The sequence below is a fragment of the Aethalodelphis obliquidens genome, unplaced genomic scaffold (assembly GCF_003676395.1).
Source record: "Aethalodelphis obliquidens isolate GAN/ISIS:26980383/991018 unplaced genomic scaffold, ASM367639v1 scaffold7, whole genome shotgun sequence".
In the NCBI taxonomy this organism is placed as follows: domain Eukaryota; kingdom Metazoa; phylum Chordata; class Mammalia; order Artiodactyla; family Delphinidae; genus Aethalodelphis; species Aethalodelphis obliquidens.
The window spans coordinates 47,292,961-47,309,025 of NW_020837951.1; the positions used below are offsets into that span (position 1 = coordinate 47,292,961).

The 16,065-nt window shown below is 38.1% G+C and overlaps 1 protein-coding gene across 2 annotated transcripts in view; it reads left to right on the top strand.

The window, feature by feature from the left end:
* ABHD17B (abhydrolase domain containing 17B, depalmitoylase) overlaps positions 1-14,855 on the top strand; it is a 38,409-nt gene extending 23,554 nt beyond the window's left edge. For both annotated transcript variants that reach the window (XM_027105699.1, XM_027105700.1), the window contains exons 2-4: positions 5,567-6,036; positions 9,997-10,176; positions 13,322-14,855. In XM_027105699.1, coding sequence (XP_026961500.1) covers positions 5,570-6,036; positions 9,997-10,176; positions 13,322-13,541 — 867 coding nt within the window. In that variant the 5' untranslated portion in view covers positions 5,567-5,569 and the 3' untranslated portion in view covers positions 13,542-14,855. The remainder of the gene's footprint in view (positions 1-5,566; positions 6,037-9,996; positions 10,177-13,321) is intronic.
* The last annotated feature ends 1,210 nt before the right edge of the window (positions 14,856-16,065 follow it).

A 16,065-nucleotide genomic window follows, 5' to 3' on the forward strand; every position in this document is an offset into this window, starting at 1 on the left:
TTGCGGTACGCGGGCCTCTCACCGCTGTGGCCTCTCCCGTCGCGGAGCACAGGCTCCGGACGCGCAGGCTCAGCGGCCATGGCTCACAGGCGCAGCCGCTCCGCGGCATGTGGGATCTTCCCGGACCGGGGCACGAACCCGCGTCCCCTGCATTGGCAGGCGGACTCTCAACCACTGCGCCACCAGGGAAGCCCCATACATTTTTATTTGATTGCTTCTATTCTGACCCATAAAAGAAACCTAAGTAATTGTCACAAAATATGTTGGATTTCTTTCTTAACATGTGATTTGTAAACTTTTTTCCTTCTTTTGTGGGGGCTTCTGAGGTGCAGAGGGTTGAATTAATCTTAATAATTTACTAACTCATTCATCTAAAAAATAATTAGAAACCTCATTATGTGTTAGATACTCTGCATGGCACTAGAGGTCCAGAATGACCTCCTTTTCTGTTGCATTTTGTTCTCTATTTTGTTGATATCTACCATTAATTTCTTATTTCTTTGTTTACACTCCTTCTTGAGTTTTAACATGCTGATAAATACTCAAGGCTAGACATTTGTAATGAAAACTATAACTACTCTTCAGGTGTATCATAGTATCATTTTTATGCTGGTTATGTCTGACTTATTAAGAGTCAAAATGGGAATTCCCTGGTGACCCAATGATTGGGACTCCATGCTTCCACTGCAGGGGGCATGGGTGCATTCCCTGGTCAGGGAACTAAGATCTCCTGTGCTGCTTGGTGCAGCCAAAATAAATAAGAGTCATATTCATGCCTTTATTCTGTGTCTTAATCTTATCAATATTAATATTCCGAACAATTCAAGTGACCAGTGCCCTGGCACATTTTTACTTCTTAAATATTTCCTAACTCTTATTCCAGTCCCCTCCACATTGGTATTCTCCAAAGTTTTGATTCTGGATTATTAGGGATGTACTTTGCTGCTTTTTCTTTTCCTCCATTGCTTACTTACCAAAAAAGACATTATATTAACTATTCTTTATTTGTCATATCTCAGATATCTCAGACTTTTCTTGCATTTCTTTTCCTCCTTGCTGGAGTTTTTCAAAGAGGGTCTTGACTTAGTAAACCTTCTGAGTTTTTGTGTGCCTGCAGATATCCTTATTTTATCCTCATATTAAATGGGAATTTTTTTTATTTTTTGTTTTTTGCGGTACGCTGGCCTCTCACTGCTGTGGCCTCTCCCGCTGTGGAGCGCAGGCTCCGGACGCGCAGGCTCAGCGGCCCTGGCTCACGGGCCCAGCCGCTCCGCGGTATGTGGGATCTTCCTGGACCGGGGCACGAACCCGTGTCCCCTGCATCGGCAGGCGGAGGCTCAACCACTGCGCCACCAGGGAAGCCCTAAATTAGTATTTTATCTGTGTGAAATTCTAGCTTCAAAGCTTTTTCCTTACTTTAAACTTACCCCTTCAGTGTCTTCTGGTTTCTAGTGTTGCTATTCAAAAGTTAGATGTTCATCTGATTCTTGTTCCTTTGTAAGTAATCTGTTCTTCCCTTTTGGAAACGTTCAGATTTGTGTTTCTGGCAGTTTTAATATTTACTGTAATTTGTCTAGCTGTGAAAGTTTTCTTAAATACCTATTTGGCATTCTGAGCTATTTCAATCTGAATTTTCTCTCTTTAATTCTGAAAAATTATTAGATTGTCTTTATTTTCTCCTCTCTTTTTTTGGAGGGGACTACTATAGTGATATTGGTATTTCTACTGAAATCCTCCTTAAATTTTCTTTTATATTTTCCATCTCTTCATCCCCCTGAAAAATTCCATACCTGGGAATTCTTCAGCCTGATTTTCCAGCTCACTAATGTGTTCTTCAACTGTTATCAATATTTGTACCCAACCCATCAGTTTAATTCTTTATTTCAGATACTGATTTTTTTATACCAGGGATTCCAGTTGAACTTTTCTTTCTGACACTTTTTTCTGCTTCATCTTTAAGTTTTCTCTCTCTCTCACTCCCTCCTTCTCTCTTTCTCTCTCTCTCTCTCTCTCTTTTTTTTTTTTTTTCTGCGGTGCGCGGGCCTCTCACTATCATGGCCTCTCCCGTTGCAGAGCACAGGCTCCGGACGCGCAGGCTCAGCGGCCATGGCTCACGGGCCCAGCCGCTCCGCGGCATGTGGGATCTTCCCAGACCGGGGCACAAACCCGTGTCCCCGCATCGGCAGGCGGACTCTCAGCCACTGTGCCACCTGGGAAGCCCTTCTCTCTCTCTTTTTAAATAGGTTTATTGTAACTTAGTTTAAATCCTTGTTTTGTCTGGTCCAAAAATTCAGCTACAAATTATTCAATTTGTTGTATGACCTTTGTGTACTCTCATAACTCTGTTTTCCATCTGTGATTACTCACTGCCTTGTCGCCTCAAGATTTTGTTGTCAAGAAATAACTAGTAAATAAATTGTTTATATTCAGGTGAGTTATATGAAACAAATTGGATTTAAATTATCTAAATTTAACAAGATATTTCAGTGATTTATCAAGAATAAGATATTCTCCCTCAGTAATTTGCCCAGCTCTGCTCTGATCATACTAAAACATAGGTTTATTTGTTTTATTTATATTTTCTATTGTGAAAAATTTCACATTTATAGAAAAGGAGAGAATAACTTTTTTTTTTTTTTGTGGTACGCGGGCCTCTCACAGCTGTGGCCTCTCCTTTGCGGAGCACAGGCTCCGGACGCACAGGCTCAGCGGCCATGGCTCACGGGTCCAGCCGCTCCGCGGCATGTGGGATCTTCCCGGACCGGGGCACGAGCCCGTGTCCCCTGCATCGGCAGGCGGACTCTCAACCACTGAGCCACCAGGGAAGCCCAGAGAGTAACTTTTTTTAAGCAAGTCTATGTTGCTGCCCTATATCAGACCTATCATTAGGAAAGTGATAATTTCCAAGTTTATGTTATTAAGTGGATACCAGTTGTCTGGGTTTGAGGCAGTGGAGGTGGGAATAATTTCTTCTGCCACCATTAAAAAGGTCAGATTGTCTTTCATTTGACTTGACCCTGGCATTGCAGCTTTTTCTCGTCTAATTTTTTCCTTTGGTGTTCATCTTCAGAATCGTCTCTGCAGCATTATATATGTTCGGTCAGCCAGTTTATTTCAAAATTACTTTATTATATAGTACATAAAAGTCTTCACGTTCAAGTGGTAATTTACAGGAACATAGTATAGCTATATACAGTTTACTTAATCAAGCTTTTAATATGCTCTTCAGGGTCAGCAGTTGATGGCGTGTAAGGTAATTGGGGGTAAGAAATGACCATAGGTAGATTATTAAATGGATAGCACTGATATATTGTACCTTCTACCTCATCTTGTTTTTCCAGGTTATCTCCTTCTTTGTTTTTAGGTTTTTTTGTTTGTTTTTGTTTTGGGGATCATCTCCTTCTTTGGAACTGACCCTTTGAACTCCCTTCTCTGCCATCTTCACCAGATCCTTTATCCTCCTGACCAGGATAATAGATTTGTAGCCAAATTCTGTAGTAGACTTTGCTAATTTATCACACATTCTTTGCCTGCTAAGCCCAGGGCATGCTCTCAGAATCCTCCTCAGTACAACATGTCATGGAGCCAATTAGAGTTAGCACTAAGGATGACAGCTAGTTGTCATTTTTGTTCTATCTGACTCTTGTTCCAACCAGAGTAAGACATTAACTTATTCAGGCTATATTCATTTTGAAGGCCGAAAGGGAATAAAAATAGAATAACAAGTAAAGGTGCTTCCCATTAGCCAAGAGACATTTTTCTGCCCTTCCCTTACTCATCTTTTAAAGCCTTTCATGTCACTCCTACTCTTCTCTCTCTGCTGTTTCTGCTTCTTCTTTCTACCTAATTAGTTTACACTGGGAAATTAACACATTTGTATTAAGCAAAATAAACTAGATTTTGAATCAGTAATTAATGAAAAAGGCATTCATTACTTTCCATATGTACTCAACACTTTAGTCACTCTTCTGAGGTGATAGTTTCTCATTTTTTGGTAGGATGAAGTTCTTTTTTTCCCTATCCTTTTATTTAGATTTTTTTGGAGAAAATTGGGTGCCACCAAACCTCTGGAAGGTGTTTGTTTTGAATGCCTTCTTCCTGGAACCTAAGCAATGGTCTACTGCTAAAAAGAGATAGGAATTTGAGAAAGGATAATTAGAAGGAAATGCTGGTAGGGCAAACAAGTAGTACTTTATTTTGTTTCTGAGTTAATATGAGCTGTGGATACTTTTAAAATATTGATGAAAAGGGCATAGGAGAAAGTGGACCATTTCTGAGTGTGTCAGCTCTACGGCCATTACTATGTTAAGTGCCTTAATGATGTCATTATATTTGTTCTTCACAACCTCTGTGTTCATTGTAGGCATTGGCCTCATTTACTTATGAAAACAGTGAGGGTCAAAAAGGTAAATGATTTGCCCAAGGGCACACGGCTAGTAAGTGCTACCACAACTCTCTGACTTCAAACCTTATGCTCATTTCCATCTAACCATTTATGAAATTTTCCTTGAGCAGATCTTTTTTCCATAATAATGCCTTCTTAATTTGGGCAATAATTTCATACATACATATATTCATATATACATTTTAATGTTTTACAGGTTATTTAGGCCATTGGCACTATGGCTAACATAATAGGCTTCTGAGACAAATATGGCTAAAATAATAAGCTTCTGAGACAAATAGTGTTTTGAGCCCTTGAAGCAGTGTATGTAGCCCAGTGATGTAGGACGATGACTGAGCCTGGTGTCAAATCCTGGCTCCCTCACTTCCTCACCTTGTGCAGGTTTCTTTTCTCAGACTACCATACAGGGTTGCTTAGAGGATTAAACATGCTGATATGCATAGAACCCTTAGCACAATGCCTGACAAATAGTAAGTGCTATTATTATATATTTACTATATTATGTTAAATCCCTAGCTTCTCACGAGATTCTGAGAATTTTCACTGAGTTACACAGAAATTAAAAGTTAACTAAAGATATTTCATACCTACTATGTTGTTATTTGTAGAGAAATAACAAATTTATACCTCTACTCTCTGGTAAGAGTATCATTTTTCATATTTTGGTTAAGTATTATAAAATATCAACTACTGGGCTTCCCTGGTGGCGCAGTGGTTGAGAGTCCACCTGCCGATGCAGGGGACACGGGTTCGTGCCCCAGTCCGGGAGGATCCCACATGCCGCGGAGCGACTGGGCTCGTGAGCCATGGCCGCTGAGCCTGCGCGTCCGGAGCCTGTGCTCCGCAACGGGAGAGGCCACAACAGTGAGAGGCCCGCGTACTGCAAAAAAAAAAAAAAAAAAAAAAAAATTCAACTACTATTTGCAACATGTCACATAGTATTTGGGTCCGTTTCCTGGTCAGGAATATTTGTCTCACCTCATGATTTCAAGTGTTTCTAGAAAGATGCCAAAAATCTATTTGGGAAAGCATACTTCATATAATAGTAGTAGACATTGTCCAGTAGTAGAATTTACTGGTGTCTTTGTTTTAACTTTTATTGTATGCAAATGCAGAATGGACATTCAGTGATTAAAACATGACTATTCTTTTCTTTTTCAGAAGATGAATAATCTTTCATTTAGTGAGCTATGTTGCCTCTTCTGCTGTCCACCTTGTCCAGGGAAAATTGCTTCAAAATTAGCATTTTTGCCACCTGATCCAACTTACACGCTGATGTGTGATGAAAGTGGAAGCCGCTGGACGTTACACCTATCAGAACGAGCAGACTGGCAATATTCTTCTAGAGAAAAAGATGCTATTGAGTGTTTCATGACTAGAACCAGTAAAGGCAACAGAATTGCCTGCATGTTTGTGCGTTGCTCACCCAATGCCAAATACACTTTACTCTTTTCACACGGAAATGCTGTTGATCTTGGTCAGATGAGCAGTTTTTACATAGGACTGGGATCACGGATTAATTGTAATATATTTTCATATGATTATTCTGGATATGGTGCAAGTTCTGGGAAACCGACAGAGAAGAACCTCTATGCAGACATAGAAGCTGCTTGGCTTGCTCTTAGGACAAGGTAAATGGTGATTGGGAATTGTTTTCCACATTTGTGATGGCTGATAAAATTGTCTTGTATAAGAATAGAATAAAATCTGTTTTTGTAACACATCTTGAAGTACTAAATAAAGATTATATTTACCAGTATAAACCTATGAAGAGTTACACTTTTAGATTGTAATTTTAAATTTTGTATAATAGCATAAAAGAGTTTGACAGCTTGTGTGTGTGTGTGTGATTTTCCTAAAAATGTAAGCCAGTGAAAAATGTTTGGTTTTAGAAACTTACTGGATTGTGATATAAAAATGTTTATTCAAAGTTGCAACATTTCAAGGGAATGAGAGAAAACAGTGATTTAGCTAATCATTCTCTTGATCTGTCATTAACACAGTAAGAGGCTAGATTGTTAAAATCCTAAGGCAGGGTTTGCATCATTTTATATAATTAATAATTAAAAATTAATAAATAGAAATAACATTAATCTTTGCTAGTCACAAAAATACTTATAAATTTTTCTTGAAAAAGATTGCAATTTTGTATACTTCAGTGTATTTTCTCATCAGTTAATGTACACTAAACAGAAAGATACCTTAATACAAATTATTCTTCATTGTACATTAATAAGCTGCCTGACTTCCAGAGGTGTTTTTTTGTTTGTTTGTTTGTTTGTTTTTTGCCTGCGTTGGGTATTCGTTGCTGTGCGCGGGCTTTCTCTAGTTGCGGTGAGCAGGGGCTACTCTTCGTTGCAGTGCGCGGGCTTCTCACTGCGGTGGCTTCTCTTGTTGCGGAGCACGGGCTCTAGGCACGCAAGCTTCAGTAGTTGTGGCACGCGGGCTCAGTAGTTGTGGCTCTCCAGCTCTAGAGAGCAGGCTCGGTAGTTGTGGCGCACGGGCTTAGTTGCTCCGCAGCATGTGGGATCTTCCCGGACCAAGGCTCAAATCCGTGTCCCCTGCATTGGCAGGCGGATTCTTAACCACTGCACCACCAGGGAAATCCCTCCAGAGGATTTTAGACTGAAGCTAGAGTACATAAAGAAAATCTACCATTCCTAATTTAATGTTTAAATATTAATGGTTTCAGTTAGTTGGGAAGAACTTTCTCAATTTCATTAGTAGATATAATCTTTTTTAGAAAAATCTTTAGAAACATTTACCCCTCCAAGATGTATAGTAAAACTATAGTCCCATAGCAGAATTCTGTATAAAAGGGATTCTTAAGTCAATTGAAATGATATGAAAACAAATTTCTGACAAGTAAGAAAAAAAATAGATGGTAAGTAGTAATTATGGAGTTTAGGAGTGGGAGGGAGGCATGCACAGAGCGGTAAAAATTTATAAACTTAAAAGCTACCTTAAATGACCACAGTCAAAATATGCTTCGGTTATACTCCTGTCAGTCCCCTCAGGCCCGCAAACAAAACTGAGTTCCCCCTTTCAGATTCAACCAGTTGAATATAGTATATATAATACCTGTCAGGAAAATATGATAATTTTTTAATAACATATATTGCAATATAATTCACATACTATAATTCAACTTCAGTGAATTAGTATAGCTTTTAAAGGTGCCAAAAGCAGATAGCCTTCATTATTAGTGCTTCCAAGTAGCACAAAAGTATAAATTATTCAAGCAAAACATGTTAGTATCCAGTTAAGTGTTCTTTCTATGTTTATGTAAAAGAATCCCCTCTTGTAAGTGGTTAGCTTTATTATTTTTTTTAAATCTTATCAGATATCAATTTACAGGAAACTTTCTTCAGTGATTTCTAGTCTGGGTTAATTAATCTTTTTATACACTCGACCAGTATGAATGAAGACTAGGAGTAGAACAGATAGTTTGCTACCTAGTCCCACGTACTAGTTTAGCATAGAATTTCAGACTTAAAATTTCTCTTATGTTGAACTCTAAATATGGTTGGAAGAGTTAGTAAGGATAGGAAGTCTTGGGAAATTTTATTTAATTTTTCTGAGCCTCTGTTTCTTAGCCTATTTAATGAAGCGCTTGAGTTAAATGATCTCCAAGATTCTTTCCAGTTCTTGAATTCTGTCATCTAATAAAATGCGTGTAATTAGAATTCATGCCTTTCATTTCGTTTACTTGATTAAAGTAAAAAAGAGCTTAAGTAACCAGGAAGGGAAAAAATAATGAACTTAAATAATTATTATTTGAATAACCTCCCTTTAAGGATAATTGAATATCTATAGTAACCATGTTTCTGAACTTCTGATGGATCAACATAAAATAAAGTATGAATATTCACTATGCAGCCTTTCCCCCACAGTATTTGAGCTCTCATTATCTGTGTGCTATAATAGAAAAGGCACTGGACCTGGAGTCAGGATACCTGGGTTCTAATTACAGGTCTGTCATTAACTTACTCTGACTTTGAACCTCTGCTCAGTAAGCAGCCAACCTAGATTAGATGGTCTCTGAAGTCCTTTCTAATGTGTACTATTCTGAAATTCTGTTACTGCTTTGAGTCCTCTGATAGTAAATTGGCAGATGCTTCAGCTACTCTGGAGCCTTGCCATTGCTAGCTTTAGCCTAAAACCCATCGTTGCCACCCACAGTTCTGCTGTTCAGCTAAACAGCATCCATGCAGCCCCAAGCGTTATGCTGATGCGATGCTGCAAATGTTCATTTTCCTAATTTCTTCATTCCTATGAAGCTAGGTCTGTTGCAAAGAAAAAACCTTTTCTTTTTTTTCTTTTTTATTTTTTTTTAAGATTCTGTGTAGAGAATTTAGTTATTTATTTATATATTTTGGCTGCGTTGGGTCTTCATTGCTGCGCGCGGACCTTCTCTAGTTGCGGCGAGCAGGGGCTACTCTTAGTTGTGGTGCGTGGGCTTCTCATTGTGGTGGCTTCTCGTTGCGGAGCATGGGTTCTAGGCGCACGGGCTTCAGTAGTTGTGGCTCACAGGCTCTAGAGTGCTGGCTCAGTAGTTGTGGCACATGGGCTTAGTTGCTCTGTGGCATGTGGGATCTTCCCAGACCAGGGATCAAACCTATGTCCCCTGTGTTGGCAGGCGTATTCTTAAACAGTGCATCACCAGGGAAGTGCAAAAAAAGCTTTTCTGAGTTTAGTTACATTTAGAGTCAGTCTGTAGTAGATGGAACCCAATCTTTGGGACATGGTCCAAATTCTTCTGTAAGACTGATTTAAAGAAACTATGGAGAGGTAATTAGCTCCTATAGTACCTCACTTACACTTGCAGTAGTTTATAGTTAGGACAGTTATACTGTACACAAGTAACAATGCCTGGAACATAGTATATACCCAATATAATTGAGTTAGTTCATATATTTAAATCTGAATCATTTTTAAAGGAAGTATTCATAAATCACTGACCCATGTGGCTTTTGGAATTCTCATTCATCTATTGATCTTTCCAATCATTAGTCCATTTCTATGGGTAAATAAATGCAAATCTCAAGAAAAATAAGTAATTTGCTCTTGGCTAAAACAATACATATATTTTATTCATCATTCCATACTGTAACTATATGTTGCATTTTCATCACTATGACCAACTTCAGAAAATAAAATGAACCACTTTTAATGCCTAGAGAAATACAGAACCTTTTTTACATTGAATGGAAAATAAACACTAAATCTCCATTAAACATCAGTCCATTAAAATATTAGTGACATAGTATGTTCCAAATATAGTCAATAATATGCTACATTGAATTGCATAAATGATTTAATAAATTCATTCCTTAAGATTAAAATTTTAAGAGACCTCAGCCATTATTTTTCCAAAAGATAGACTTGAAACAGATGAAATAATATAGATTTTATTGTGGCATTAAATATGTTAGTGATGACTAAGAAACTTAAGTTTTAAATATAAATTTATTGACATTGTCTCATTCTGTCATTCTTTTTTAAGAGTAAGTCCTTAGTAGTGATTGAACACTTCATACCAGTCTGACTCTCCAACTCTTTTTTTTTTTTTAAACTTCTGGACTCTGTAGATATGGCATTCGCCCTGAAAATGTGATTATATATGGCCAAAGTATAGGGACAGTACCATCTGTGGATCTTGCTGCTCGGTATGAGAGTGCTGCTGTTATTCTTCATTCTCCTTTGACCTCAGGAATGCGAGTCGCTTTTCCTGATACCAAGAAGACCTACTGTTTTGATGCATTCCCAAAGTAAGTATTAATATTCAAATAGTTTAATTCGAAGAAACTTTTGAGGGAATTTTTTTCCATCACTTAAGGTATTCATGATACAGTTCACTCAGCCATGAGCTCCTATTTTACATATATTTTAGAAATTGTGGAAAAATTACTTTGTGAGGAAGGTGGTGGCAGGACATCTGTCAGAAGCCTGAAGTGTTTGAGCAATAGTAAGCCAAGTGAAAAGTGCTGAGAGCCTTATACCCCAGATGGTGGCACTAGTATTGGAGATAAGAGAGTGAATTTGAGAAAAAATTGATAGAACTGAATGTCAGACTGTATATAGGATGCTAAACAAAAGAATTTGAATATAATTCCCAGGTTTCTGACTTGAGCTGCTAATGGACGATAGTACCATCCAGTGAGGTGCATAATACTGGAGGAGAGGAACAAGTAGAGGGAAAATGAGACACATGTGCATAAAATATGAATGAACGGGGGCTTCCCTGGTGGCGCAGTGGTTAAGGATCCACCTGCCAATGCAGGGGACACGGGTTCGAGCCCTAGTCTGGGAAGATCTCACATGCCGTGCAGCAACTAAGCCTGTGTGCCACAACTACTGACCCTGTGCTCTAGAGCCTGCAAGCCACAAGTGCTGAGCCCGCGTGCCACAGCTACTGAAGCCCGTGTGCCTAGAGCCAGTGCTCCACAACAAGAAAAGCCACCGCAGTGAGAAGCCTGTACACAGCAACAAAGAGTAGTCCCCACTCGCGGCAATCAGAGAAAAGCCCGCACTCAACAACGAAGACCCAACACAGCCAAAAATAAATAAAATTTTTTTAAATCTTCTGTAAAAATGAATGAATGATGTCTAATTAGTGATATCTGATTTACAAAAGAAGTGAACTGTGAAAATGTTGAGTCTTAAATGAGCCAGAATAATTACTGCCCCCACAAAGTCTGCAAACATAAGTGTTAGACAAATTTAAAAGAAGGGCTACTTTTCCTCATGCTACTCAACACAGGATGGTAGTTCCCACTAGCTCTTCTTCATTGTTACAAAAAAATTGACGGCCTATTTTTCTCCAAGAAAGGAAGGGAAGAAGTGACAGGGTAGCAAATTTCAGTCTTTATTTCCTTTCCCAAATTGGTAGCAATACAAAGATTCTTTGTGAATGATAGATAGGCCAAAGGCCAAGTCACCACTTGATTCTTTATAAGAACAGCAAGGGTCATTTCAAAAACAAATTTTTTCTTCTTTAGCCAGTAAGGGGTTACTTTCGTAGGGAAGTGTATGGGAGCATATGATATTATCACCAGAGCAGGCTGTGGGAGGTTTTTGGTTTTTAAATTTATTGGGGGTTTGTTTTTGTTTTAGAAAATGGTAGATTGGAAGGTATGTGCATTATACTTTGTAGCTGAATGGTAGGAATGATAGGGAGACAGTTGGGGTAAACTATTGCCAAGTTACATCTCTGTTTAGCTCCCTCTTTCATTTCAGCTGCACCAACAGAGTATGCAGCACTAACAGTAAACTGTTTAAAAAGATCATACGTTTCCTTTTTTATTTAATTCCTCTACTATTGAAGAGTTGACAGCAAATAATATACCCAAGCATTTTTTCCTTACCAAATGCTGCCTTGAATTATTTCATTGATGATTTTCTTCTTTTTCAAGATTCTGTCCTCATTTTATAGTTATGCCTTGCGCCTCTTTCTATCAGAATTTTTTTTTTTTTTTTTTCGGTATGCGGGCCTCTCACTGCCGTGGCCTCTCCCGTTGCAGAGCACAGGCTCCGGACGCGCAGGCTCAGCGGCCATGGCTCACGGGCCCAGCCGCTCTGCGGCATGTGGGATCTTCCCGGACCGGGGCACGAACCCGTGTCCCCTGCATCGGCAGGCGGACTCTCAACCACTGCGCCACCAGGGAAGCCCTATCAGAAAATTTTTAAAACTTGTTCTTCGTAAGGTTTTTTCTTTGTATTGTTTGTCTCTTCCAAGTTGCCCTTTTTTACTGTTTATTTTGATCCTTGTCTTATATGTAAAGTGACATCTCCTCTGGTGTCTGATAATTCTTATTTGTGTGCTCATATGGAAGAGTAAGGAACTAAAGAGCTGAGCTGAAGTGTGGGGAATTAAGACTTGTTGACTGTGAGTTTCACTATCCAGTGATCTGGCCAAGCCAATTAGTTGGGGATCCCACCCCGATGTCAGTATTTATCTTTCCTCTTAAGGCAGATATATAGTCTCCAAAGAAGACTCTGACTACAACTATCTCTTAAAAGGTGGAGGCTTGGCTGCCAGCATTCTGGGAGCCCAGTAGGGAAAATGGGTTCATAGCAGACAACATGTATATGTTTACTTGCTATTTGGTACCTCTGCCTTAAACTGTGTCCAGCAATCCCCTAGTCCACAAACCCTCCAGTTTTAGGTAGAGGGCATTTACCCAGCTGCAAAAGGGAGGAAAGAAAAGAACTGGGGGGGCGGGGGCGGGGGTGCAGGACACTATTTCTTAAACAGACTTTGAACAAATTCTGTAGATTTGAATCACCCGCCTTTATCTGCATGTCAGTTCCTAGCCTTCTGGGGGTATTCCATGATATAAATTGGATTGGTTCTTCACTTTACCCTTCTGTCCTCTTAAAAATTATGTTTTCTCCTATACTTTTAATCTGTTATCTCACATATTCATCTGCTTTCCAGCTCCAAAATGTTATGTTTTATTTTATTTTTCCTATTTTTGTAGTAAATACCCAAAACAAAAAAAATATTTTGCTTATCATTTTAGTAGGATATTGGGAGGGAGAAAAAAATATGAATGCAGAGAGGTATGAAGTTAGCACATAGCTGAAATGGTCCTTGGTTTCTTCCTCTCCTTGCAACCTAAGTTTCTGTGCTAAAATATCAACATTGTAGAAAGGTGAAGTAGGATGACTATAATGATTGAGTGATTCCCTCAAAACAGAAGTGCATGAAGTTAACGTTCTCAGATAATCTTAAGGTAGGGAGTAATGTAAAGATGACTTTTGAATCATTTGAAATCCAAGAGGTATCTATCCCTTCTGAATTGATTCAAAGATGGTTCTGATATTTAAATTATCTAATATAGCACAAGAAAATTTTTTTTGTTTCCTTTTCATACTTAATTTGTTGACTTCTTTCCTCCTCTTTCCCTACAGCATTGACAAAATCTCTAAGATTACCTCTCCAGTATTAATAATTCATGGGACTGAAGATGAAGTCATTGACTTCTCACACGGCCTCGCATTGTTTGAGCGTTGCCAAAGACCTGTGGAGCCTCTGTGGGTTGAAGGGGCAGGTCACAATGATGTGGAACTTTATGGACAGTATCTTGAAAGATTGAAACAGTTTGTGTCACAGGAACTGGTAAATTTGTAAAATATTCTGAAAATTTGCATACTGGGTTTTCTTTCTTGCTGAACTGCACTCTTTGGTAAATAACATAAAACCTGAAGGTTTTGTTTGCAAATCATGTCAGTTGCCTTCATAAATGTACAGGTAATGATTTGTTAACAGACTTAATGAAGGTTTTAATTACCAAACTAGAAACTGGAAATAACAATATCATGCAGTCAGGCTATGTAATTTATATTTTTTCTGTGAATTTTTTTTTTTAAACATCAAGATGAGTACTGTATGAAATTTTAATTCTGTAAGATCAAACGCTATGAAAGTATTGCCAAATGCTTTTGCATATCAGAAACAAATTTATAAATATTTTTAAAACATCTCAATGTACTAAATCTTATCCTGGTATACAAATGTAATATTCTTTCAATAAAAAGCTGTATATCTTAAACAAAGTACTCAGAATAAACCGTATGAAAACATGCAAGTTCACTAAAGATGACCTAAACCCTGTTGTACAGGGATAGAGATTTAAAGGTTATTTTATTGTAAAATACATTGAATTTTCTGTATTCCCTGGTTATCATACATTTTCTCCTTTAAAAAAAAAAGATGTAAGTCTTAATTTTTATGCCATTTGTTAATTTACCCACTAGTTACCTTGTAAATGATAAAGTCACAATAGCACTGAATTTTAACGAGTTTTGATTTATAAGTTTGGTACTGTGAGGCAACTACTTAAAATGTTCATTTTAGTAATTTAAAAGGCATTTAGAGCTTCAAGAATAATTTTGTACGCAATGTTGTTTTAAATTTTGACTAATCTCGTAGAAATGCAATACTGTCACTGTTAGAAAACCTGAAAGTCCATTAGATGTTCTTTAAGACCACAAACAGACTGGCTATTTGATCCCTTTTCACTTTGACTATTTTTAAGAATAGGACCTGTTGTTTTGGATTACTATCTGAGAATTTCATGGATTTACTCCTGGATGCAGGAGATAAGAAAACATCATAACTTTTATATTAACGAATGTAGTGAAAAAAATAAAGCTCACACAAAAACTAAGTTGCCTTTCCTTGAATGAATCCTGCTTGAATAAAACAATGAAAGAAAAATAAAAATAAAATTAATGGTATGTAGTCTAATTTGTAAATGAATGAATATTGAAATAATACACACTGTGGATATATTTTAAGGCCTTATGTAGTTTTAATTGTTCTGCTTGTTCTGTGGTTATGTCTAAGACTATAGTGTATGACTCTCTTCAAAGTATATCAAGTATTGTGAATGCTTTGGTTCAGATGTGTCAAATTAACAGTAAAACAAAAATATGCCACTCAGCTGTGCTTGTTTTCCTTCTTCCATGCTCCTCACTCCCTACTTAATACAAGGACTAAAAAAAAAAAAATACCATTCATCTTTATAGTACATAGATCTATAGTTTCCTAAATTTTATTATTCCTTCTTTCTTTTAGAGACGTTTTTCCTTCTCAAGATTGTCTTAAAGCCTATACATTTCCTTCTTTGTACAACATACACCCTAGAGTTTAACTGTTTTCTTTGATCACCTGGGAAAATCAAAATATTGATCACACTAATTCAGTATTCACTCATTCATTCAACAGATACTTATTGAATGTTTAAATCATTCAAAACCCTATGCCAGATAAAGATAGACATCAACCTTGTCCTCACAGCCTTCACAGTATAACTGAGACAGACACTTTATTGCACAAGTATTATTACTGTTTGTATAAGGCTGAAGGAGCTTTGTAGGGTATTATAATAGGTAAAAGGTGCTCTTGAGGGAACATGGGAAGAAGGGCAAGGAGGAGTCCCACAAAGAAGTGGTATTTGAACTGAGCTTTGAACGATGACTAAGAAAACAGTGGGCCTGGGTGGTCTGAGAGGAACAGTATGTGGAAGCCTAGAGGAAGGGTGGTGCGTTTGAAATTAAGAACACTGGTCAGAGGTCAAGGGGAAATGATGGCAGAGGGATGAGGGTGGTGGCTGACAAGCTAGTTAGCGGCACAATCACATATGGTATCATCATTCTAGAAATAGTAGAAAACCGTTGAAAAAAATATGAAACTACACTTGTCAAGAGCTTATAGATGAAAAATATCTGGGGACTTCCCTGGTGGTGCAGGGGTTAAGAATCCACCTGCAATGCAGGGGACACAGGTTCGATACCTGGTCCAGGAAGGTCCCACATGCCATGGAGCAACTAAGCCCATGAGCCACAACTACTGAAGTGTGTGCGCCTAGAGCCCGTTCTCTGCAACAACAGAAGCCACCGCAATGAGAATCCCGCCCAGCACAAGGAAGAGTAGACCCCGCTTGCTACAACTAGAGAAAACCTGCACGCAGCAATGAAGACCCAACACAGCCAAAAATAAGTTAATCAATTTTTTTTTAAAAAAACTATGGAGCAAAAGCATAATTTAAGAAAAAAAGAAGAAAAATATCTAGAGATTTTAACTTGCTGGAAATAATATTTGAGCCAATTGTTTACAACCTGAAGTAAGATGATGGTGATGAAAAATTGAT